Source organism: Polyergus mexicanus, unplaced genomic scaffold (assembly GCF_030449975.1).
Source record: "Polyergus mexicanus isolate NDT 795.1 unplaced genomic scaffold, iyPolMexi1.0 SCAF_10, whole genome shotgun sequence".
NCBI lineage: Eukaryota > Metazoa > Arthropoda > Insecta > Hymenoptera > Formicidae > Polyergus > Polyergus mexicanus.
Window position 1 is genome coordinate 5,878,749 of NW_027223330.1, and position 25,617 is coordinate 5,904,365.

The 25,617-nt window shown below is 32.6% G+C and overlaps 1 protein-coding gene across 6 annotated transcripts in view; it reads left to right on the forward strand.

Annotated features, from left to right (window-relative positions):
* Gb (solute carrier family 7 member genderblind) overlaps positions 1–25,378 on the forward strand; it is an 89,982-nt gene extending 64,604 nt beyond the window's left edge. For 4 of the 6 annotated variants that reach the window (XM_070302846.1, XM_070302845.1, XM_070302848.1 and 1 more), the window contains 7 exons: positions 12,951–13,076; positions 13,167–13,311; positions 17,541–17,664; positions 17,755–17,955; positions 18,151–18,300; positions 19,664–19,841; positions 25,034–25,378. In XM_070302846.1, the coding sequence (XP_070158947.1) occupies positions 12,951–13,076; positions 13,167–13,311; positions 17,541–17,664; positions 17,755–17,955; positions 18,151–18,300; positions 19,664–19,841; positions 25,034–25,098 (989 nt within the window). In that variant the 3' untranslated portion in view covers positions 25,099–25,378. Of the gene's footprint in view, positions 1–12,950; positions 13,077–13,166; positions 13,312–17,540; positions 17,665–17,754; positions 17,956–18,150; positions 18,301–18,508; positions 18,628–19,663; positions 19,842–25,033 lie in introns of those variants that run through there. The other 2 variants (XR_011447452.1, XM_070302849.1) reach the window with 2 other exon arrangements.
* The last annotated feature ends 239 nt before the right edge of the window (positions 25,379–25,617 follow it).

A 25,617-nucleotide genomic window follows, 5' to 3' on the forward strand; every position in this document is an offset into this window, starting at 1 on the left:
AAGCAGTGGTATCAACGCAGAGTACTAAATCATATAAAATAAGTGATACGGTTCCGTTGTGTGTATTGCATTGCATATTATATATTGCTGGTTCGAGTCGCGCAAAATGAGAATTAAAAATAAAAATAAGATAGGATAAAATAATAAAGATTAAGACTTGAATAATAAAGATTAAGTTGCAACATTTCGTGATCGAATCTTATGTCGAGAAGAAGTAAAAACAATTATATAATATTCTGCTTTAAAAAAAAGTTATTCTAAAACATCTTTTTTAAAGCATCTATTCTTCTCCTCTCTCTTTTTCTCGGTTATTTTATTATATTTAGTTATACTATATTTATATATAAAGCACGATAAATTATGATTTATAATTAGTAGTAAAGCGCAGCGATATTTGCTAAAAGTGACAAATATTTTGGCAAAGCATTATTGTTTGCTCCAACGTAACAAACAGTAAGTACCGAAATCTTGCATTTTTTCAGTATCATTTAGATAAAATTCGTGGTTTTGCTTTTTATTTTTTTCAAGACACAAAGTAATTCGTGCAAAGTTAAAATGTAATAATTTAATAATGAAACTCATGAAACAAAATACGGGCGGATACTTAATTTTGCAAATTATAATTCTTTGAAACTCGGTTATATACTGTACATATATTTCAATTAAACAGTAATGATGGAGCGCTTATGCTCAAATGTACGTTTAATCAAAAATTTGAAATTCAATATTGCTTTAATATTTTGTGAACACGTATATATATCATATCTTAAAATTATTGTTAAACAAACTGAAAATCATGCAAATTAGAAACTTACGCATTACTTCCTCATTATTTTATTTTATCTCACAAAACTTAAGTTCCTTAAAGTAAGCGGGTTTTTTTTTCAATTTTTACTTCCCTATAGAGGAAACTTTGTGAGCGAAATAAAAAGATATAGAAGATAAAGAAGCAATATGCTATTTTCTAATTTACATACTTTTTTAATTTTATATAATTATAAATTATACATTTACATTGTAGATTATAGATTTTCAGAAATATAAAAACTCATTTAAGAAAAACTTAATTAATTTTATTATAAGAAAAGATAACACACAAGAAACATTGATAAACAGTTTAAAAGACGGAGCTGTCAGTAATGCATTTTAATGCCTTGATAGCTGTTTCAATACTAATATTTCGTTGTTGACCAAAACATTTTTGCACGTGCTGGAAATTATCTTCACTTTCAGCGTTTTTGATGATACTCTATTTATGTAAAAAATTTAACCCGATATCTCAGAATTTGCGAAAATTATTTCCGAGTATAATTCGTATACATACATTTTTCAAAAAATTCAAAATTTTATAGAAAATGGACTCTTTCACTGATGCTGACTCTATCACCAAATTCATAACCAACCATCCTTTTATAATAATCTATTCATATAAAAAAATTTGATCAGATATCTCAAAAATTGCGGAAGTTAGAGTTGTACAAACATTCCGTACATACATACATACATACACAGATACATACATTTTCTAGGAATATAATTTTTTGACGTTTTGGAACATTTTGAACACATTGGCATAAAAAATTCGAAAAAATATTTTGTCACAAAAACAAAGCTTCCTCTATGAGGAAGCAAAAAAGAATAATTATACGTTTTAAACCGCAAAACTTTTTCAAAAACTCAATGAAATACGGTAGAAAAATAAAATATAAATAATTTATTGCATGAATATAAATAATTTATCTCGTGAATCTTTCGATTAATGAACACAGATTGCAAATTTGGACGAGTTACATAGAAATAATCGAGAAATGTTTTGCCGACGAAATATTCTCAACCATTAATTTTATACTCAATTTTCATCGATGATATATATTTATATACATATTATATTCCATCTTCTTTAATAAAGTATCTTTATATAATTTTCTGAATTAATAAAGATAATAATGATATAAACATCGCGTCAATAAAATATTTGTCAATGTGTGAGTGTAAAATTCAATCTTACAAAGTATTTATAATAATTTATGCATTACATATTTGGTAACTTGGGCTGTTTAATATATTTACAGGCTACAAAAATGGACTTAATCTTTTTGATATTGTGCGCCTTGTTCGTAGTTTTAATAATTCCCGCAATTATATCGATAGTACATCATCAATACGTTCTTCGACAAAAGCTCAAAAATATTTCTCAGATCGGTAGATTTCCTTTTAGCATGGCATTTAAATTAATGAAGCAAACGGACTATGGTAAAAATCTTATACATAAGATATTGTTATTATATGCTTTTACAAATATTGTTTATATATTTTTAGTAAAAAGTTTAAAGGAATTAATAAATGAAAAAAAAAATTGTCATTTACTGTAAATCAGTATAATAATTAGTAAATTTTGTCACAAAAACAAAGTAATACTAAATATCTAATTATGTACTTATCGTAGAACGCAAACAATGGCTTGAGCAATATATGTTTCATTCTAAAGAAGGTATTTTTATAATTAGGGTTGGCATGAAACCGTTCATTCATATCTATAAACCCGAATTTTTAGAGGTAAGAATGAAAAGAATCTTACTAATAGTATAACAAAATCTTATAGTAAAGTATCGGTTATATTTTTTGCGATGTAAATGTGTGTGTATAAATAGTAATTTAATATCGTAAGAAAACAAAACTTTTTTTCAATAGTTAAATAGAGTAAACTTTCATAAACATATCATTATCAATTATTAAAATGTTTTTTGATCTAATAGAGAAAAAGAATTTTAATCAGTAATACAATTGTTGTTATTGCATATATGAAAAATATGTCCATATTTTGCTATTATAATGAATTATTTAATATTATAACAAAATAAAGAAACAAATTTAATATTAAAAATTAAATATGACAAATTTAACAAATAAAAATTTTATTAAATTAAAAATTTGTTAAATTGAGCGAATTTAACAAGTTTAATGTTACAACAAAACTTCTTTTTTCGGTGAAATAGAACAATTTTTGCTGATTCAATTTAATTATTTAAAAATACAAATTTATTGTTAAAGTAAAATAATTTATAATTATTAATAAGTGCTTTTAGCTGTTCATTGTTTTGGTGATTGTAAAATAAACAATAATTTATTATTTTAGAAAACAATATTATTTGTGTGTGTTGTATCGTATCGAATTTGTACGTGCGCAGATAGTGTCGGTACATCTTACTGTTTATTTGAAAAGACTCTCTTGTTTGATGATTATTTGAATATGTTTATTTGAAAAGATAATTCGCTTGATGATCTTTGCAACTTATATAGGAAGAAAAATATGCAGACTTAGCGGATGATATTTTACATCTCGGAAGTAAATTTAGATCTATAATATTGACAATGAAAGAAAGATTTGGTTGAACAATTAATTTTTTGTTAAAAATAATTTTGATAAATTATGACGCGATAATCACGAAATGCGCGAATATCTCGAAAATCATCCGATGGTGGAAACATCTCCGCTCGATCCTCGCGATGCATTTTTCGGCAGCCGCACGGGAAATATCGTGACTCGTTATGAGGTTACGGGTACGGAGAAAATACGATACGTGGACGTGTGCTCTTTGTACCCTCTTTGTTCCCAATCGACCATCCGGATATTTACGTCGGCGAGGAATGTTCCGCAATAATCGGAAGGGCACCGAATTATAATTTCGATACGATTGAAGGGCTCATACGTTGCAGAGTACTCCCACCACGCGACCTATTTCATCCGGTACTCCCATATCGTGTGCAGGGAAAATTGCTTTTTGCTTTATGCCGCAGTTGTTGCGAAACATTTTCGCAGGTGCCCTGTACACATGACGATGCTCGTGAACGCGAATTCGAGGGTACGTGGGTGACCTGTGAATTACGCAAGGCCAACGGAAAGGATTATCTCGTGACAGCTGTAAGCGAGATTTGGCAATATAAAGTTAGCCAATTCGATCATACGACACGTCAAGGCGGATTGTTCACCGAATATATAAATACATTCTTGCAGCTTAAACAAGAAGCCAGTGGATGGCCGTGTGAATGCGGGGAAAACGACGACGATGCTAAAGAACGATATCTGAGGGAGTACGAGAAAACCGAAGATATCGTTCTTGATAAACGTAACGTTACTCGGAATCCCGGTTTACGTTCTGTCGCGAAGCTGTGCTTAAATTCTTTTTGGGGAAAATTCGGTCAGCGATCCAATTTACCAAATACCGAAGTCGTGAGAACGCCTCAGCGTTTTGCGACATTGATGATGAGTGCTGAGCACGAGATAACCGGCATATTACCCGTAAACGACGAAGTAATATATCTTTCGTGGCGATTGCGACAAGACGCTGTCATTCCCTCACCGATAACGAATGTTGTAATAGTTGCATATACGACGGCGCAGACGCGTTTAAAATTATATTCTTATTTAGAGCGATTAGATCGTCGCGTTTTGTATTATGATACGGATTCATGTATTTACGTGAGTAGCGGTGACCCGAACGTATGAACCACGTACGGGAAATTTTCTAGGCGATATGACGGACGAACTTGAAAGTTACGGCCGCGGTAGCTATATCGAGACGTTCGTATCTGGTGCCCTAAATTTTATACGTACATTGTTCGTGCACCGGACGGACGAACACACGAATGCTGCAAAGTGAAGGGCATAACCTTAAATTTTGAAAACTCTCAACTAATCAATTTTCTTAGTATTAGAAATTTGATGTTAGCTAAAGAAAGGGTAGGGGAAAATGAAGAAAATGAGGAAGAATCGGCTGGAACTTCGATAAACTTACGGTTTAGAGCAATTTGGCGTACTGTGTTTCATGAGCTGGTAACACGCTATGAAACTGAAGTATGTGCTCCTGTATTGATGAAACGTAAATTTATCAATAGTCATTGTTCGTTACCATACGGCTATGTAGCAGAACGGTAATTTTTCTTCTGTGTTTTCTCAACTCTCGTTTTTAAAGTTGCAATATAACGAATTCGCGTATTTTCCCTCGTGCTAAGAGATAATCTTTTTTGCTACGCAATATAGTTATATTTAATTGTAAATAAGAATTTTTATTGTACAAATATTTTTATGTAAAATAATTTTTTATTGTACAAAGCATAATATTCTTATGTAAGAAATATAAATAAATATAAATAAAACTGTTTTTAAAATAATGCTACGTAAAAACATTTTCTCTTTTCCTATCCTTTCTTCCCCCGACGTCTCCGTGACGTCATAGTCTCCGTCCTAAGTCTCAGCGTCAAACAGCCTCAGGTACCCGTATATATTCCAAGACCCTTTCTAACGTCTCCAGCGATGTTGTTACCGTATGTCTATCTGTGCAGCGGGGCGCACCCCCCTCGGACAATCGTACCCGTACATGCACGCACGTGTTCGTTACCACGTCATAGCATCTAGTTTATTCTAGCGGTACCTTATCCAACTTTCTCTTTTCAACAGGAAGGGTGGAAGAGGGTGGGCGACATATAGCGTACATCTCCCCTGGCTTTCCTCTAAGGGGGGCGATAGGACGATGTTGTATACCGCACGATATCTTTCGGTTTTCCGTAAGGGGAGGGGAAGCTGGATGCCTTATGCTTATGTCTAGACGCGTCTCCAGTCTCGACAGTCGCCGTTTTGTCGGTTGTTGTCACGTCTGCTTTCCGGCAGACATCTTGCCCGCTTTCTCCCTCGCACTATTTTTTGGCTCGTTTTTCCAACCCACTTTTTTAAATCGACGGAACCGTCGGAACCTATCGGAGGACTGGGCACTATAGGGAGAACCAATCGGACCGCCAGGACCCCTATCTTAGCGCTGGACTACTCTCCATAAATACTACGTTTAACTTCTATTCTAATAAGTTTTCAGCTAGCTTAGCATACTAGGACCCTGTTTGGAGAGGCGGAGGACTCAGGTTCGAGCCCGAGCATGTTCACGCGACCGATAAAATAAAAAATAAAAAAAAATAAAAAAATAAAAAATAAAAAAAATAAAGAACTACTCTCCATAAATACTACGTTTAACTTCTATTCTAATAAGTTTTCGGATAGCTCAGCATACTAGGACCCTGTTTGGAGAGGTGGAGGACCCAGGTTCGAACCCGAGCATGTTCACGCGACCGAAAAAAAAAAAAAAAAATAAAAAAAAATAAAAAAATAAAAAATAAAAAAATAAAGAACTACTCTCCATAAATACTACATTTAACTTCTATTCTAATAAGTTTTCGGATAGCTCAGCATACTAGGACCCTGTTTCGAGAGGTGGAGGACCCAGGTTCGAACCCGAGCATGTTCACGCGACCGAAAAAAAAAAAATAAAAAAAAAAATAAAAAAATAAAAAAATAAAAAATTTAAATGGAAATTTGACTCGTAGACGTCCACGAGGCCCCTCCACTTTTTTCCCACAGACACCCTTAGGGGGGAGGGCTCCAGACAGGCACAGCAGGGGTCGGCGCCAGTGGCCGAGGAGTGGGGGTTTGTTTTGACGCCCCATAGTGCCCACTAACTACTTATGAATTAAAGAAATTACTCACGTGAGCGTAGGTTTTAAAGAACGTTTATTCGAAAACCCGGGGAGCGAGCGACGATACGTATCCCGCGTTTAAGATTGCAAATCTTTTTAATGTCTGTCTCTAACCTGCCTTTCTCCGCGTTTCGGAAATCTTGAAGGTCCTCTTGTTAGAGGACTTCGCGAGAACAGAAATCTTGAGCGCGAACGCAGGATTAGTTTTAGCGCGAGGCAGAAGACAAACGCGATGCGGTGAATGATTAAGAGCTCTCGGATTCCTCACTTACACAATGTTACACTATCTTAACATTAAATAATGAAAGAATACGATTTGAGATTTTATCGAATTGACCGCCTTGAGAATATGAACGCGATCGGATGCGAGACAATTTGGAACGATTTTGAGACGAGTAAGCCACTTTAACTCCAACGAGAATAGAGAAAGAGAATTGATTGAGATCGATGAATGTCGACCGGCTCGAATCGTCGTAGCAGGCAGATTAAATCGACCGACCGCGGAAGCTCGCGCTTAGCCGATAGAAATAACAAGGGTTTTTCGGCATCGAATGTTCTAGAACCAGCTGTTTGTTACAGCTTTTCACTATAAGAATAACGCACCGAGCGGATGACCGCGGCGCTGTTTGTTCTCGCTCGTGTTTTGATTTTCGAGGTAATTGTTTGACTATAACGGCGACGTTCGCCGTTGAAATTTAGACACGAACTTTAATGTTTCAATTTTGAACAATTATACATTATATAATTGATTGTAAAAATAATATTTATTTAATATTTATTAATTATTAATTTTACATGAAATATTTATTTGAAATAGCAAATGATAATATAAATATTTTTTAATGATTAAAAAGAGACTTAACCCATTATTTTTAAAATCTTTTCTAAAAAATTTTTAAAAACATTTTTAAAAATATTGTCTGCTCATTGGGTACGTGAATGTTATTCATCTCTGGAACTGAGTAAATACATTTTTTAAATGTTTCTTTATTATTTTACTTATACACAATTAAAAAGTTTGTGTAAAATTCAACATTTATTGCATGTGCTAAATGGTCCACACAAATTTTTTGTTAATTTAATATAATATAGATAATATGTATATATGTATATACATATATACTGGGTGTTAGAAAAGTCTGGAAACGGTCAAATATATCGAAAATGAAACTTTTCTGAGAAAAATGTTTCGAACCAAAGTTGTAGAGCTCTAAATGGCGCATTATACAATATTAGTATGACCTTAAATAGCACCGTCAAGGTCAAAAATTACTTTGAGTTTCTTAAATGGAACCCCCTATTTTTCATTACATATTCTTATAGCTTAACTCGAGAGCTTTCCAAAACATTACAATAAAGTATTTTTTTATTAAGTACTTTTTGAGTTATTTTATATTTTAATCTGACATATTTTGATATAAAAAATAAAATATTTTGTAAAATATTCAGTTTTCGATAATTTTACCGTAATATTTCTATGTACAGAATAATAAGACAAATTAATTAGTGCCAAAAAAAACAAATAATTGTTTAAAAAAATACATTGTAAATAATTTTCTTAAAAACAATTTTTTTTTTATACTAATTGATTTGTCTCATTATTCTGTACATAGAAGTATTACGGTAAGATGATCAAAAACTAAATATTTTACGAGATATTTAATTTTTTATATCAAAATATGTCAGACTAAAATATGAAATAACTCAAAGAGTACTTAATAAAAAATACTTTATTATAGTGTTTTGGAAAGCTCTCATGCCAGCTACAAGATGTCAGCTACAAGAATACTAAATAAAAAATGGAGGTGTCCATTTAAGATTTTAAAGTTGACCTTCACATGACCTTCAAATGATTTTTCAAGGTCAAATAATTGTCACCATCTTATGGCCCCCTTGAAGCCACACAACTTTTATTTGAAACATTTTTTGATTTAACGCAGTGTTTCTGAGATATTTGAGTGGGTCCTTTAAAATGGGACACCCTGTATATATATCATATATATATGGTATATAGGGTGTCCCGCAACTGAAACTGATATCCACACTGAAACTGTGTTTTCTTTGTGTCATTTTAGTCCAAAAGTCTTAATACACATATGCCACATATAATAAATTTTATGTAAAATCAACATATTTTTAATAATAAAACTTAAAAAAAAGTTATTGATAGTCTGCACTCATTCTCACTCTTATTATAGAATAAAATCAACATTTTTTTCTGTAAATTTTAACAGATAAATCTTGTGAACAATATGGAACGTGTCTATTGGGTAAAATTAAAAATATGTGGACAATTGTGTTAATTGTACACTTTTTTCAGTTGTTTTAATAATATTAAATATATTAAATATTGAACAGAAGCATTTTAACCAATATATTTTTAACAAGAAGATTTTTCCAAATTGAACGAGAAAAATTTTCTAACTGTCTATTGATACAATTATTTTAAAATTGCTTTAAAATTACTTTAATTAATAGAATTACTTTAAAAATTTATATTTTATAAAAAAATTTATGAGAAAAATTATACAAAATAAATTACATTTTTTAAAAATAAGATAATATTTAAGAGAATTATAATTTAAATCACAATAAACAATAATATTTTCTTAAAACTGAAGACTTTAAATTTGTGACGCTTATCTGACAAAAAAATTATCTTGTAAGTAGAGAAAACGAACTAGAAAATAAAAAGGAACCACCCACTTTATAATATAAACTACATAAAATTGTTTAAAATATATAAAATATTTGGAAATATGCAAAAAATATACAAATATGCACGAAATATGCAAATACGCACAATATACGTAAATATGCATTTTTAGAATGCCTTGTTTGATATAAAATTTCTATTTTGATCTTACTTTCCAATCTGTTTTCTAAAAAAATATGCAGTTACATAAAAATCCGATGTCTAATAATTATATAATTTCATATGAATTTGCTTGCAACTTTTTGTGAGAAGCGAGGTTCAGCCCATATAGCTGTGTACTTCGGACGCGAATGATTTATAATTGTAGAGTTTTATATGGGTTTGCAACTTTCTGGGCGAAGTGAGGAAATAAAATGTTGTGTCACAATATTGTGTGTGTATCCTTCTTTTAGTATTAATGTCAGAAAATTGTTTGTTACTAATTAGATGTATTTAATAAACTTTTTTTGTTAATAACTTTGTAATAAAAAACGAGCAACGCTTAAAATCTTTTAGAGAATACTTAGGACAGTGACTTTGACAACATTTGTCAAGATCATTAACATTTGAAGGGACTGTTCTTATGTAAATATATGTGTTTGTTAATTTGTAAGATTTTAACATATGAAAAAAAAGTTAACATAATATGCGTGTGCGTGTGCGTGTGCGTGTGTGTGTGTGCGCGCGCGTGCGTGTGCGCGCGCGCGCGTGTGTGTGTGTGTGTGCCGTGGCCAAAATTATTTTTTGTTTTTGATGACTTTTTAAATTCCTACAAAGACGATGCTCAATTTAATGGATCACATTCAGAAGAATATCTATATACACAGGGTGTCTAGTAAAGATTGTGCCAACGCTCGTGAGCGAGTAGAGCATAGTAAACTGAACAGGAAAATCCTGTAACTTTTTTTTCTATAACGCTTAATAAAAGAAATTTATTATTGATTAAAGTCTGGCCAATTGGCACCGACTTTTAGCCGTGCGCTTGGTAGTGTGCGTCAGCGCTCCGATGGCGCACACTACCGACGTGCGTTCGACTAAAAGTCTGCGCTGATTGGTCAAACTTTACCATATTCGATAATAACTCCTTTATTAAGCATTATAGAAAAAAATGATACAGGACTTTCCCTTCAGTTTACTGTGCTTTATCTGCTCACGAGCGCTGGCACAATCTTTACCAGACACCGCTTAGTATATATCAAAGTTGGGAAGTAACGCGTTACTTGTAACGTCGTTACCGTTACAGTTACTTTTTTGTCGGTAACGATCGTTACTTTTTTCTGTTTGTAACGGTAACGGTAACGTCGTTACACTTTTACAGTAACGGTAACGAATTAGCCGTTTTATCGTTATTTTTTGGTTCTTTATTATCTTATATCTATTCAATAGATGTATTTTTTGAAAAATATTTTGTATCTTTCTATCAACAGGCTGCATTCTAATAGTCATTGCCAGTACTGAAAATCTATATCTATAGTAACGTCCCAGACAGCACAAAACATCCTCAGGATCATCCTGAATATGTCCAGGACGGTTCAGGACATTTGTAGGATGTTTGAAGATATTATTATAAATCTATATTTATAAAAGTTTAATATGCATACATAATTATTTTTAGTTGTGTCGGCTATTTTATATAATTTAGAAATCTTAAGTATTATAATAAGTATTAATGTCCTATAAATGTCCACTGGATAACCCCTGGATGTCTGTAGGATATATCTGCCCTGTCTATTATATTGGATGTCTTTTGGATTTCCAGAGGGCATATACATGTGCAATTAATTGTTAACGTTAATTTCGTTTAATATTAATAATTGAATTTGATGCGCACATTTTCATATATCGAAAATTATTATTTATTTAATATTTCATGAGAAATGTTACTGTTCGCAACATTCCAAAAATTTTACAAATAATAGTATTCAACCGCTAGTTCGTTGGTTTACCGCTATGCGACACGCGAACTCGTATTTGAGATTTGGTCATGAGAATTATATAAAGCTTGCAAAGAGCAACTGACAGGAAATTACAAATGTAATTATTTTTTATCAGTTCAATTTCTGATGCAATCCCAACATAGGGAATTCAGATATTGGATTGTTTAGAAAATATTACACAACTCAAACCCGGGAGCCAAACCTAAAATATTCATGTACAGCACGAAAGCCTCAAATATTAAAGAACGGTGAACTATTTTTAATATTAGATTTTTAATATTGGCAGTAAATAACAAAACATAATTTTAATTTATATTGAAATTTTAAAATTTGCTCCTTGAAACATACGAAAAATATCCCTAACATATCCTATAAAAATCCTTAGGATGTTCCACAGGATCTCCCTGGATTCTCCAGAGGTTAATATACGGCTATCATTTACTCTTCCTCAGGACATCCAGAGGAGATCCGAGGATTACAATGGGATATCCTGAGGATATCCTACATGTATGTCCTGGATGCCCTTTGGACGTCCTAAGGACATCCTTGTGCTGTCTGGGGTAAATTATAAATTTTACAATACTGACAGTGAATATTGGAATACGCTCTTAATAATATCAATATTTCTCTTATCGATATTTAAAAACAATATTTGATAAAAAATTTTCGACAAAATTGAAATTTTATTAAATTACAATTTAAATTCCTATAAAGATAAGTGTATTAAAAAGTAAAAATATTAACATAAAAAATTAGAATCATTAAATAAATTTAATATAAAAAACGCTTACTATATAGAGATTAATTTAGATTATTACATTTAATATTGATTATTAAATAATTTTATAATCTAATAGTTTATTTTAGCATTACAAAAAACAAAAACATAACAAAAAAGCAACGAATCGTTACTTTCTAAGTAACGGTAACTGTAACGGCGTTACTTTTTAAAATCAGTAACGAGTAACGGTAACGAGTTACTTTTTACAAAAAATAACGGTAACGGTAACGCGTTATTTTTATAGAGTAATGTTTCCAACCCTGGTATATATTGTGTCTGTCTATAAATGTTTGAGCAAATCTCTCACAACTGATTAAAATTACAAGAAAGTTTAATAAGAGAAATTATCACAGTTTTTAATCCGCAATACAGCGCATGTAAAAAAATTTTTTTACTCGTAACCTTTTCAAGTTATGAAGGTCACTCTCGTTTTTTTTAATGGAAGCCTCTATTTTTTATTGTATATTCTTATAACTCCTCTTTTCAAAACACTATAATAAAATATTTTTCCATTAAATATTTTTCGAGTTATTTTGTATCTTAATCTGACATATTTTGATATAAAAAATAAAATATCTTGTAAAATATTTAGTTTTCGAAAATCGTACTGTAATACTTTTATGTATAGAATAATGAGACAAATCAATTAGTGCAAAAAAACAATTATTAATAAAAAAAATTTATTGTAAATTACATACTTTTTCTCTTAAAAACAATTATTTCTTTTATACCGATCGATTTACTAGCACCATTTGTTGAAAAAAAATTTGATCGCTTTCATACAATAAAAACTTTTTGAATTATTGAACACGCGGTCGAACAAACAGAATAAATTTCACTTAATGAGTTTAATTAAATTTTTTAAATGCCGGACTTGTTAAATAAACATCCTGTATAATATATACATATAATCTATACATCCTGTATAATGTATACTTATGTGTATGTGTATGCGTGCGTATGTGCGTTCCGTGCGTGCGTGCGTGCAATATAAAATATTATATATTTTTTATAGGCTTCCTTACGTTCATCAATTGTTACGACGTAAAAGAAACTTCTAAGATGCAAAATATATTTATGTTTGCTAAAATCGGGGCTCTGACGATTATTATTCTAGCTGGGTTAATCTGGCTTTGCATGGGTAAGTTTTTAAATAAATCGTTTGTATATATTGTATTTATACTATATATATTTTGGTATATCTTCTGTTAATTAAAGTTTACTATATTAGGACACACAGAAAATTTTGAAAATACTTTTGAAAACACGAATACTGATCCTGGTAAAATTGCTGTGGCCTTCTATTCTGGAATATTTTCTTACTCGGGATGGAATTATTTGAATTTTATGACGGAGGAGTTGAAAGATCCTTATGTGTAAGCTATTTATTCTATGAAGAAATACATGGTTTTCTCCAATATTGTAAAAAGAAAAATTGAAATGTATTGATTACAAAAACAAAAGCTCTGATATATATTGTATATAAAATGTCGAGAAGGAATAGGGTTAATAAGAGCTGAGTAAAGATCCTAGTGCCCAACCAAAGTACCAAAAAGGAAAAAGAATTGTACAAATGGCACCATTCATTCACTCCTGACACACACTGAACAGAAGTATGCAAATATTTAAACTTATATTTCTAACATCTTCTTTTTTGTTCTTTAGGTTGAGAGCTATCTTGTAACTTAACGCATTTGTATTTCAGCATTTGTATTTGTTTTTTCGGATCGGTATACGATTTCATAATCATATTCTTCCAATTTTAATCTAGATTATTATTTAGACATAATCCTGGATCGACTACATTGAATAACTATACCAATCGCTTATGATCCGTTATTATTTTAAATTTAGTACCGTATAAATAAGGTCTGTAATATTTTACTGCCTATACTATGGCTAATAATTTCTTTTCTCGGTAATATTATAATTATGTTCTGCTCGTGATAATATTCTGCTGGCGTAAGCAATCGGTCGGTCTTGGCCTACTGCTCCTTGAGACAATATAGCTCCGATGGCATCATTTAGTACTCTGCGTTGATACCACTGCTTTGACTGAAATCAGAATATTTTAGGCAGTAATTAATTTATTTTTTAAGGTCTCGAGCGCATTTTATTGTTCTCCGTTCTATTCGAACTTTTCTCCTTTTTTCGTTAATTTTGTAAGAGATTTGGCAATTTTAGAGAAATTTTCTATAAATTTTCGATAATATCCCGTTAAATCTATAAAAGATTGTATTTCTTTCACTTTGGTTGATTGGGAATTCTAGTACTGTTTTTAGTTTGAAAGGGTCAGGCATGATTCCGTTTTCGGTTCTTATATATCCTAATTATATTACTTCCTTCTTGAGGAACTTACACTTATCAGGTTGAAACTTTAAATTATGTTTTCGCAATCTGTTTAATACTTCGATAAGCCGTATATTATGTTCCTTTAAACTTGTTCTGTATATGAATATGTCGTCCAAATATACTAGACATTTGATTCCTTGTACTTCAGTCAGCACAAAGTTCATTAATCGCTGGAATGTGGCTGGCGCGTTCTTTAATCCGAACGGCATTTTATTGCATTCCGTGTATGTAATGTCCGTAATGTGCGTAATGTCCATACGGTGTAGAAAACGCTGTCTTACATTTATCGTTCTTGGCCACGGGTATCTGGTGATAACCTGATCTGACGCTAGATCCAAAGTGGTAAAGTACTTTGCGTTTCCCAGTTGGTCTAATATGTCCGTTATGTTAGGTGATGGGAATGCCTATAATTAAATCGTTTAACTTCCGATAATCTACGACTATATGTAATTTTTGTTTACCTGATGCATTGGTCTTCTTAGGGACCACTAGTAATGAAACGTTCCGTTAACTGGTACTTGGTCTAATAATTTTGTCTCAACATATCTTTTATTTGCTGATTTACTTCTTTTTTATGTTTTTCTGATAAGCGTTACGAACGTATATTTACGGGTGTATGGTTGGCCCGAACCATGTTTAATAATTTTCATGTGTGATAATAGGAGTACAAGTAAGTGCATCTCTTTCGATATAAAATATGTCGCTAAAATCTTCACAAAGGGTCTAGGGCCTAGGGAGATAAACATAAGTAAAAGTTGCCTCCGCACATATCAAGTCTAGATTGACACTATAGATTGGCATTTATGTGACCAAAAAATCCTGCAAATATCAACCTTAAAATCACATTTTTGTAAGAGCTATGGAGAGAGAAAGCAAAATCGAAAACATGATTTTTCTCGAAAACAGCTGAACCAATTTTGATGAAAAAAATATATATTATGAACATTAATGAGACTATTTTAAGAATAAATTTAAAAAAATTCTGACAAAATATAGGTAAAAAAATATTTTTGAATTTTTCAAAAAAATTTTTTAGGTTATGTTTCAGAGTTACACCTTCAATTTTTTTTAAAAAGAAACCTTAAAATGTCTGCTTTAACATATTTTTCTCAAATTTTTCATAGAGGTACTTCACAAAAAATGATGAAAATCATGTATGCGGCGCGATACCACGCTTTCACAGCACACTCTCGCTCCAGCCGCGTATTTCGAACCCGACTGACCGATTGACACTATATTAAACTAATTTTAGTCTGTGATCATATGTCACCTTTGGCAATCTCCCGAATCCGCTATTCATTTGTTTTAAACTCTCTAAGGTTTACGACAGATAAACGAGCATTTTATTCTGAAAGCCAACTTCAGCCGTGACTTTTGCTTCCCGCTCACATGAAACATCTGAAAAGAGCTATTAATAAAAATCTTTTGTTATTTCAGGATTTTTCTTGAAAACTGATTGATGTGTATTCGTGATGCATAATAACCGCTAGCAATTAACGTATGCCCAGAAGTACATAATGCCAGCTTTAGTTTTTGATAGTCATTTGTTTCTCTGATTAATACTACGCAAGTTCGGTCTTCCAGCAGAAGTGTTTTTACTTCTTCTTGATTTAAGTATTGTAAACGAAGTAAATTTTTTAACGGCAAAATTTTTTGTCTCACGATGCTGTAAATAATAGAAAAAGATTTGCTCGTAAATTTTACGCAAAGAAGAACATGTATGATGCTATTCACGGTGTAACACAAACTTTACATCAATTAGTAGCAAATTCTATTATACACGCTATAGTAGCAAATTTACGACAAGAACAGAGCAAACTTTATTGTACACAATATGATAACATATTTACGAAAAGAACAGAACAAAGTATACTCTGGCACAACGAGATGCAAAATTCATGCAAATAACAGAGCAAACCTTGCCATGCATGGCATGACAGCAAATTTACAACTTTACTTTATTACAAACTTTACAAAAATATAGTAATCAGCCGATAGTTCGTTTGTTCATCGTTATGCAACGCGCTATATGCATCCATCTCGTATTTGATTTTTAGTCATGAGAAGTATATAAAGCTTGCAAAAAGCAACTGACAGAAGATTTAAAATATAATTATTTCTATCAATTCAATTACTGATACAATCCCAAACATAGGGAATTAAGATATTGGACTAATTGTCTCCCTTAGATCGGGCAGATAAATGTCTAAAAAAGTTTAAATCATCCGTTTATTGTTTACTTAAAATGTATATATATATATATATTTGATTTTTAGTCATGAGAAGTATATGAAGCTTGCAAAAAGCAACTGACAGAAGATTTAAATATAATTATTTCTATCAGTTCAATTACTGATACAATCCCAAACATAGGGAATTAAGATATTGGACTGATTGTTTCTCTGGGTTATGAATTCATTTTCAATTATTCATATATTATTATCATCTCATAATTATAATAAATGCCACCTAAGACTCTTGTCTGCTCGGTCGCATATTCTTAAACGACGCGTCAGAAAACATGATGGATTGCTTCACAAAAAATATTCCTCTCTGCGAGATTTATCGTTCCTCAGAGTTTGTCGCAGAGAGTTTCTGAATCATCCTATACAGAGAATTATCACAAATTTGCTATCATGCCGTACACGGCAAGGTTTGCCCTATTCTTGTCACAAATTTGCTGTCATCCCGTGCACAGCAAGATTTGCCCTATTCTTGTCAGAAATTTGCTGTCATCCCGTGCACAGCAAGGTTTGTCCTGTTCTTGCCACAAATTTGCTGTCATGCCGTGCACGGCAAGGTTTGCTCTATTATTTGCGTAAAATCTGCATCATACTATTGCGACGAGCCTTGCCAGCAAAAGCTAAGCTTTTTCCGAACACACCTTGTTACAATTTTGCTGTAAAGGCATGCTCGGGTTTGCTGCAAACTTTGTGCAAAGTTTGCATCATTTTGCTTCTGGGTATATGCTGTGAGAGGTAGGCCGAGTCTGAAATGGAAAGATGGAGTGAAGGCAGACTTGAGGAGGCTAGGTATTAGAAATTGGAGGGAGAGAGCATGCGATAGAGAGGAATGGAGAAGAATCCTGAGCTCAAGTCCACCAGGGGCTATAGTGCTAGATGCATATATACATAATAATTATTATTTGCATATATTTACCGCGCTTGGTTCTTATTAGTCCTATTCCTTTCTAGCTTACATATTAATAGTATTTTTGTTAAAAGTTAACAATTCAATAATTTTTTATTGTTAGGAATCTACCACGTGCAATATATATATCACTGCCATTAGTGACCTTGATATATGTTATGGCGAATGTTGCTTATTTAACGGTTGTAACACCAACTGCTATGATTGCTTCTAATGCTATCGCAGTGGTAAGCAATATTTTTATACATATGTATGACATTGTATCAGTTAAAGCTGCATTATCAAATATTCTACAGAATTCAGTATTTATATATTAGACTTTCGGCAATCAACTTCTTGGATACATGGCATGGACGATACCTGTAATGGTGGCTATATCCGCCTTCGGAGGACTAAGCGTTCATATTATGACATCGTCTAGGATGTGCTTTGTCGGCGCCAGAAATGGTCATTTTCCCTCAATGCTGAGCCATATTAACATGACCAGACTCACACCCACACCTGCCTTAATATTTCTGGTGTGTATGACGCTAATTACATTTTCTAATTAAGTTTGTTACAATTTTAAAATTCTTGCTTTATAGCTATGACTTAATTAAACTACTTATTTCTAGCTATGGCGGTAAAAGCAAAAGTGAAATATTTTTTTATATTAAATAATCAGCTAAATTAAGTTTTTTCATATTATGACTTAATCCTTTTTGTATTTGCAGTGTATTTTATCCCTTCTAATGTTATGTACGAGTGATATATTTGTGCTGATTCCGTATTGCAGCATAGTAGAATCATTTTTCATTATGATCTCTGTGGCTGGAATTTTGTGGCTGCGTTATAAAAGACCTAATATGGAACGACCAATCAAAGTAATTACTTCACATATATTATTTCATAGATATGATATACGAGTTTGTATATCTATTGGGTTGAGTAAAAAGTCATTGCGTATTTTTTGTATGTTTTTTAAAGTCATTTATTTATATAAAGAACAAAGATCAATCAATGATATATTTTCCGTTTTGTTCGATGACCTTTTGCCATCATTCGGTGAGCTTCATAATTCCCCGTTCGTAGAAGGACCTGTCTTTATTGGCGAAAAACTGAACAAGGTGCTGATTTACCGCCTCATCTGAATTTAACGTTATTGAGGAGTTTTGAAGAGAGCGAAACAAGTGGAAGTCTGACAGCGCAAGGTCAGGCGAGTATGCTGGGTGGGGCAACACATCCCATCCAAGCTCCAATAATTTTTGATGGGTCGCCAAAGATGTGTGTGGTCTCGCGTTGTCGTGATGGAACACAACTCCTTTACGATTGACGAGCTCCGGACGTTTCTGAATGACAGATTTATTCAAACTGTCCAATTGCCGACAGTACACATCCGAATTGATTGTTCGGTTCCTTGGTAGGAGCTCAAAAAACACCACACCCTTTCAATCCCATCACACTGAGAGCATAACCTTCCTCTGATGAAGTTCTGTTTTTGAAGTCGTTTGAGGCAAATCATCACGGCGGGACCAAGACCGTTTGCGTTCCACATTGTTGTAAACAATCCATTTCTCATCACCAGTTATCATTCGTTTCAAAAAAGGATCGTTTTCTTCACGTTTCATGAGCATATCGCAGATGTTTATACGCGCCGTCAAACGAACTTCTTTGAGTTCATGAGGAATCCAAATATCGAGCTTGCTTATGTATCCCAGCTTCTTTAGGTGGACGTGAACACTTTTTTGACTGATTTTCAATGTTTCTGCAATCTCTCGTGTCGTATAACGTGGGTTTGACTTGATCAATGCCTTTATTTTGTCGTCATCAACCTCGGTGGGCCTTCCTGACCAAGGAGCATCTTTGAGATCAAAATCACCAGCGCGGAATTTTTTGAACCAGTTTTGGCACTGACGTTCTTGTAGAACATCGTCATCGTAAACTTTACGCAATTTTTCACAAGCTTGACGCGCGTTCTTTCCTTTACGAAAGTAAAACAGTAAAATACAGCGAAAATGCACAGTTTGGTCTTCCATCTTCAACTTGTTGTAAAATCTCCAAAACTCGACCAAATCGCTCAATTTTTTTTTTAGAATGAAGCTTAAACCGTCAGTTGTTAAACGATATATGATAAACATATGTGTGAATGACTCTAGTACTGCCAAAACTGAACTAATGCCATCTGTTGCAAAAATACGCAATGACTTTTTACTCAACCCAATATATGTTTAATAAAAATCTTTTTAGGTACCGTTATGGATACCTATAGTATTTGTAGCATTATGCGCTTTTCTGGTTATCGTACCGTGTTACGAAAGGCCATATGAACTCGGCATGGGTATTTTGATCACTACGTCTGGTATACCGGCGTATTTCTTCGGTGTCGCTTGGAAAAATAAACCGATATGGTTTCAGAAAATTAACAGTACGTATGTTTCACAAATATGACTAAAAATTTATGTAATATCTAAACTTTAATATTAAATTTTTCTTTTCTTTCTTTCCTTCCCTTTTTCTCGTTTCTTCCTCTCTTTTTCATTTGCTCTCTTTTCCTCTCTCTTTCTTCCTCTCTTCCTCTTATCTTTTTTCTTCTTTTTTCCTCACTTTTGCTTCTTTCTCCTCTTTCTTCCGCTTTCTCCTCCTCCTTTTTTCCCCTTTTCATTCTCTTCTCAACCCTCTTCTTCTATTTTTCTCTTCTCTCTCTCTCTCTCTCTCTTATTTATCGATGAAAAGCTGTTATTTTAAGCTCTTTGTTCAATCTTCATTCTCATTCTAATTATATGCATGGAATGAAAATATGTTTTAATGTGTGGCATCCGATAGCGCACATTACGAATTAATTAATTCAATACAGATTTTCTGATTAATTGTATCAATGAAAAAATTTCAAGCATCGATTGCTGTTGTGATCAATTACAACGTGATTAAATAAAACGCTCCTCTTTTAAAATAATAAAAGTTAATATAAATAAAATTTGAATGATACAAATCAAATAATAAACAAAGGTCAATTAAAGCCTAGACGTAATAAATAGTGCGTATAAAAACAGCATTTTTATTTCAAATAAATGTAATTTGCCAAACGTTTCGATCCTTTGGATCCTTTTCAATAACAAAAAATAAAGTTAAACAAAAAAAGAAAAATTGTGCTCGCATGAGAGATATTTTTCTTGTACTACATGTTGGGCTTATGGCAACACTAACGGATAATTTGAACGACATTATGTTTTCAACTTTGCTTCATTTTTCGTTTTATAAGAACACATCAGATCGTTATGAGAGTGATATAGGTATGCGATGAATCTGATATTTTAAAGACTCTAATGAAAACGATTTCTGCAGCTGTCTATCTTTATTTAATTTATTTGTTTTACATCATTGATTTCATTATGTGAACGGATTCATGTGCGCGACATTATCTGGTTTGCGATACGTTCCATCACTAATATAATAACCTAGATATTATCGATAACTAGTGTTATGATTTTTTTTTGTTTAACTTAATTATTTGTCATTATTGAGAAAGATCCGAAGAGGATCAAAAGGTTTGGCAAATTCATTTGAAATAAAAATATTCTTTTATTACGCACCACTTATTACATTTAGGCTCTAATTGGCTCTCGTTTTAATCATGTGAACATTTTTATTCTATGCATACGTAATAGGCATTTTTATTTTGTGCGTGTATTTTATGTGCAAGTAACAAATATGAAATAGTGAGAGTGGAAGAAACGCAGAAAGATCTTAGTGTTACCTTGATTGAACTCTGATTAACTTAATTGTTGATAAACTTGCAAAATGATTAATGTCAAAATTTTTAACAATATAATTAACGTATGCATAATAGAAAGATAATAATAACAGTAATAGGCTCAGAATACTAACGATACCAGGTGAGAAAACTGGCAAATAAGAACTTAGGCACACACAAAGTTATTAATATGCAAACTTTTCGTTGCTCAATTACATTAACAAGTATGTATTAAATATGTACGTTTCAGATCGTTTTTTTTATCCATCTTCAGCATAGATAACAATATGTAAACATAAAATTTGTATTCAAATCTTAACATGCACAATATTAGTTGTTATAATCGAAAATCAAAATTGAAATCCATAAGTGATAAGTGACATGAACAACTCATCAAAACCTAAATAGAGTTTATGCAAATTAATCGATAATATCATCATCATATGTATATCTGTCAATGTAAACTAACGTGATGTTGTAATGATGTAATGATATAATTCTAAAATCAGCCAACCATAGTCATTCAATTCTTTAGAGAAATAGCTGCAATTGTCCATGGATGTTATAGAGTTTTTTTTTAATTTTTGCTTTTCTCTACTATTATTGCAAATACGTAGTGTAAGCCTTCCCTATTATTTTGCAGGTTTAGGCCATTCTTTTACCGTTAAATGAACAACATTTTGAAGACGAGCCTTTTACCGAGCGAAATTTTATTGTCTAAATTTTAAAATTTCGACTCTGTCCCAATAAAATTCATGATTGGTCTCGGGTCTGTGATTTGTTATAACCGAGAGATGTAATGTATTATATATTAAGTTGTTGCGTGAATCCTTAGGGATTGAGCCTTTTTGTACGTTGACAAAACCATGAAATTAATCAAAATCGGCATATGATAATCTCGTGTCAAGGTCACAAAGGACTTGTTTAAATCGTTTGGAAAGGTTGGAGTATAAGATATCGTAAAGAATGAATGCGGTTTCTCTGGTTGATTATTTTCTCTGGTCACAGCTTTCATTTGATTTTTTGTAAATAAGACTTTTAAACGTTCACGAATCACATTGGAAATAGTCAGAGGATAACTGTTGTCTAGAAGGATGTCGATTGTTTATCAATAGCAGATTTTTCTGATGGAATTTCGGGTGTAACTATGAAATTGAATATTGAACACAACATCAGAATATTTCCGGCCAATAAACAAATCACCATCGGAAACCGTTCTGCCCCAATAATTAATAAGTTGATAAATCATTCTTTTTTAAGGTCAATGACGGATAAACAACTTATTCACGTAGCAAACCTTACCTCAGGAAATTCAGGCGTGAGATTCCAAATATCATTTTCATGAGAGCAAATAAAAGCAACGTCACGATTACTTTTGATAAAGTTATTTATTTAAATAAAATGATAGATATGTTAAGTGACGAAAGTACCAATACAGTTTTTAATAAAAAACTGACTAGAAAATTGATTAATGGTTTGCATAAATTGCTGGTGAGATGAAAAAATCGCAATTATATTTTGACACAATAAGCGTTCGAACTGCACATATGGTGTTTTACCGAGAACTTATGGATTACCGAAAATTTATAAATCGAACTGCCTGCTCAAGATCATCGTTTCCTCGATCGGCACCCCTTTAAATCCTTTAGCCACATTTCTAAATAATATTCATCATTTATAATGCTATCCCTAGAGTATGTAGCTATATATCTCTAATAGCTTTGAATTGATTCAAAAACTATCAGATACATACGTAGATGACCAATTTAAATTGCTATCATTGGATGTTATCTCTTTTTTTCTCCATTAGACTTAACTTTGGATAGTATTTTGGAGAGGTAGTTTCATTGAAAAAAAATGTGTAACAATGCACCTCCCCCTTGTTACCCCTTTGGCAATTGACCAGCCGGAAGTCTGCCGCCCGGCGAACACCAGCCGGGCAGAGGTAGAGGCGCTTAGCGCCCTTTTTATACTATGCAATCCGAAGACGATAACGGAGATACCGTACAGCCGTTATACTGGGCTGCCATTACGGCCGAAATCCGAGTACCGTCGAACGCCTCCGAAAAGTACCAAGCGCTCCGATATCGAAACGCCGCGTTGTTTTCCCGCCGCGGGGTAGCGGCGCGCATCGCTAATTACCGATTCCATGAACAACGCGTCGTTATCCCCACCAGAATAAGCGACGCGGTTACCGTTAAGCACTCGGTATAAAAAGGCCGCCGGATTACATCTCAGCACCAGACCGATACTTAAAACCTTTCGAGCTGTACGCTCCGAGATACCCCGATAGATATCTGATATTCTTTTTATTCGAAGCAACGACGGAATATGGAATTGACGAGTTCGCAGCCTCTGCCGAACATTCTCGGTTTCCGCGCCATCTCCGAAATCCTCGCCAACCTCCGACCGTCTGACCGAGAGTGGAGTGTTGGCCGCTCTCGTTGATATCCAGTCTTCTATCCGACTGCTCCAGCTAGACGGACCGTGAGTTTGCGAGTTCGTTGCCCCGTCGAGATTTCTCGATTCCGACGAGCTATCGAATCCGCGTACGAAAGTAGGGACGGAGAGTCTCCGCCCGATCGAGAGTACTCGATCTCCGACCGCCTCCCCCCGTACATCTGGAAATACGCGAATAGCGCACGCAGCATCGATCAAACGAGAGCTGTGACCAGAGAAAATGAACCACCGCGTTTATTCTTTACAGTACCTTATATTTCAACCTTTTCCGAACAACTTAAACAAGTTCTTCATGACCTTGACACGAGATTATTATATGCCGGCTTTAATTAATTTCGTGGTTTTGTCAACGTACAAAAAGATTCAATCCCTAAGGATTCATGCAACAACTTGTGTTTAAAACTTCATGCAAAAATTGCGACGCAATTTCTTATGTCGGACAAACTTGTAGATAGCAAAAGGAACGAATTTCCGAACTTCAAAACTATATAAAAATCATTGCTCTCGATCATAACAGATTCCATATTCGAATCCAATTATGAATTTGGATTTGGATGCAGTCGAAATTTTAGATAATGAAATTTTGCGCAGTAACAAGATCGTCTCTGAAATGTTCAATAAGCGACAAAAAATGGCCTGAACCCGCAAAATGGTACTGAAGATTTACACTACGCATTTGCCTTAATAGTAGAAAACTTGTCAAAAATTAAAAAAAAAACTATCGCATTCATAGTTTTGGAACTGGCCAATCGCAGCTATTCCTCTAAAGAATTGAAAGACTATGGTTGGCTGGTTTTGGAATTATATCATTACATCATTACATCATTACACATCAGTATGAATTGGACCATCGACGGATATACATGTGACGATGATGTTATCGACTGGCTTGTATGGACATTCGGTTTTGATGAGTCGTTCCTTAGTATTACTTGTCATTTACTGATTTTAATTTGGAATATACATTGTAGCAAACCGTATTGAGCAAGTTAAAATATTTAATATGAAATTGATTTTTATAATTTGTTACCAATGTATATGAAGATAGACTAAAAAACAATCAAAAATGTACATTTTTAATGCATACTTGTCAATGAAATTAAGTAACAAAAAGTTTGCGCACTAATAAGCGCGCTTCGACTTTTATTTGCCAGTTTCTTCATCTAGAATCATTAGAAATACAATAGAAAGTCCAAAGTTTTATTGTTAGTCTTTTATCAAATTAATCAAGTATTAAGTTGATCGCAATTTAGTCAAAGTAGCATTTAGAAATTTGCAAACGTTAAACTGATTAAGAATAGGACTAAAATCAGACTACTAATTAGGACTATTAAGCGAATTTTTATGATGTCTCTGTGATTATAAATTTAATTTATATATACATATATATATATTTTACGTTTTAGTTAAAGCTACGCATACTATACAAAAGCTATTCTTATCCGCGAGGGAAGAATGCGAAATTGATTAAATAAACAGCAAGATTCCAGAACCAAATTCGGTGGAATAAATGAAACTAAGAATCTGTAAAATGCTTTTTCCGAGATGATCTGAAAATCGTAGAATTCCATGTGAATTCTAATATTATAAAAAAAAAAAAATTTAAAAGAAGGCGAAAATACATATATTTTTAAAAGTTATAAGGTATGAGCCATCAGAAAATCTTGAGTTTATATTTAAGATTTAATAACGATACTGAGCGTAAGAGTGTAAAAAGAAGTAATTAATTATGATGAAGAGTGTAAAAAGAGTTATAACTAATTATGATTTGTATTGTGAATAAATAATTTCCTTAAAATTACATTTTATTGTTCTTAATATTGCTAAAGAATTGTCTTTCATGTACGCTGTATTATTGATATTATTATATTCTTTATATTATATCGATTAATTACATAATTCAATAAATAATAATTTTTTTTGAACAAACAAAAAAAGAGCAATAATTTTCTTTTTTTTTTGAAAATTAAAAATTGTTTGATGTTGAATA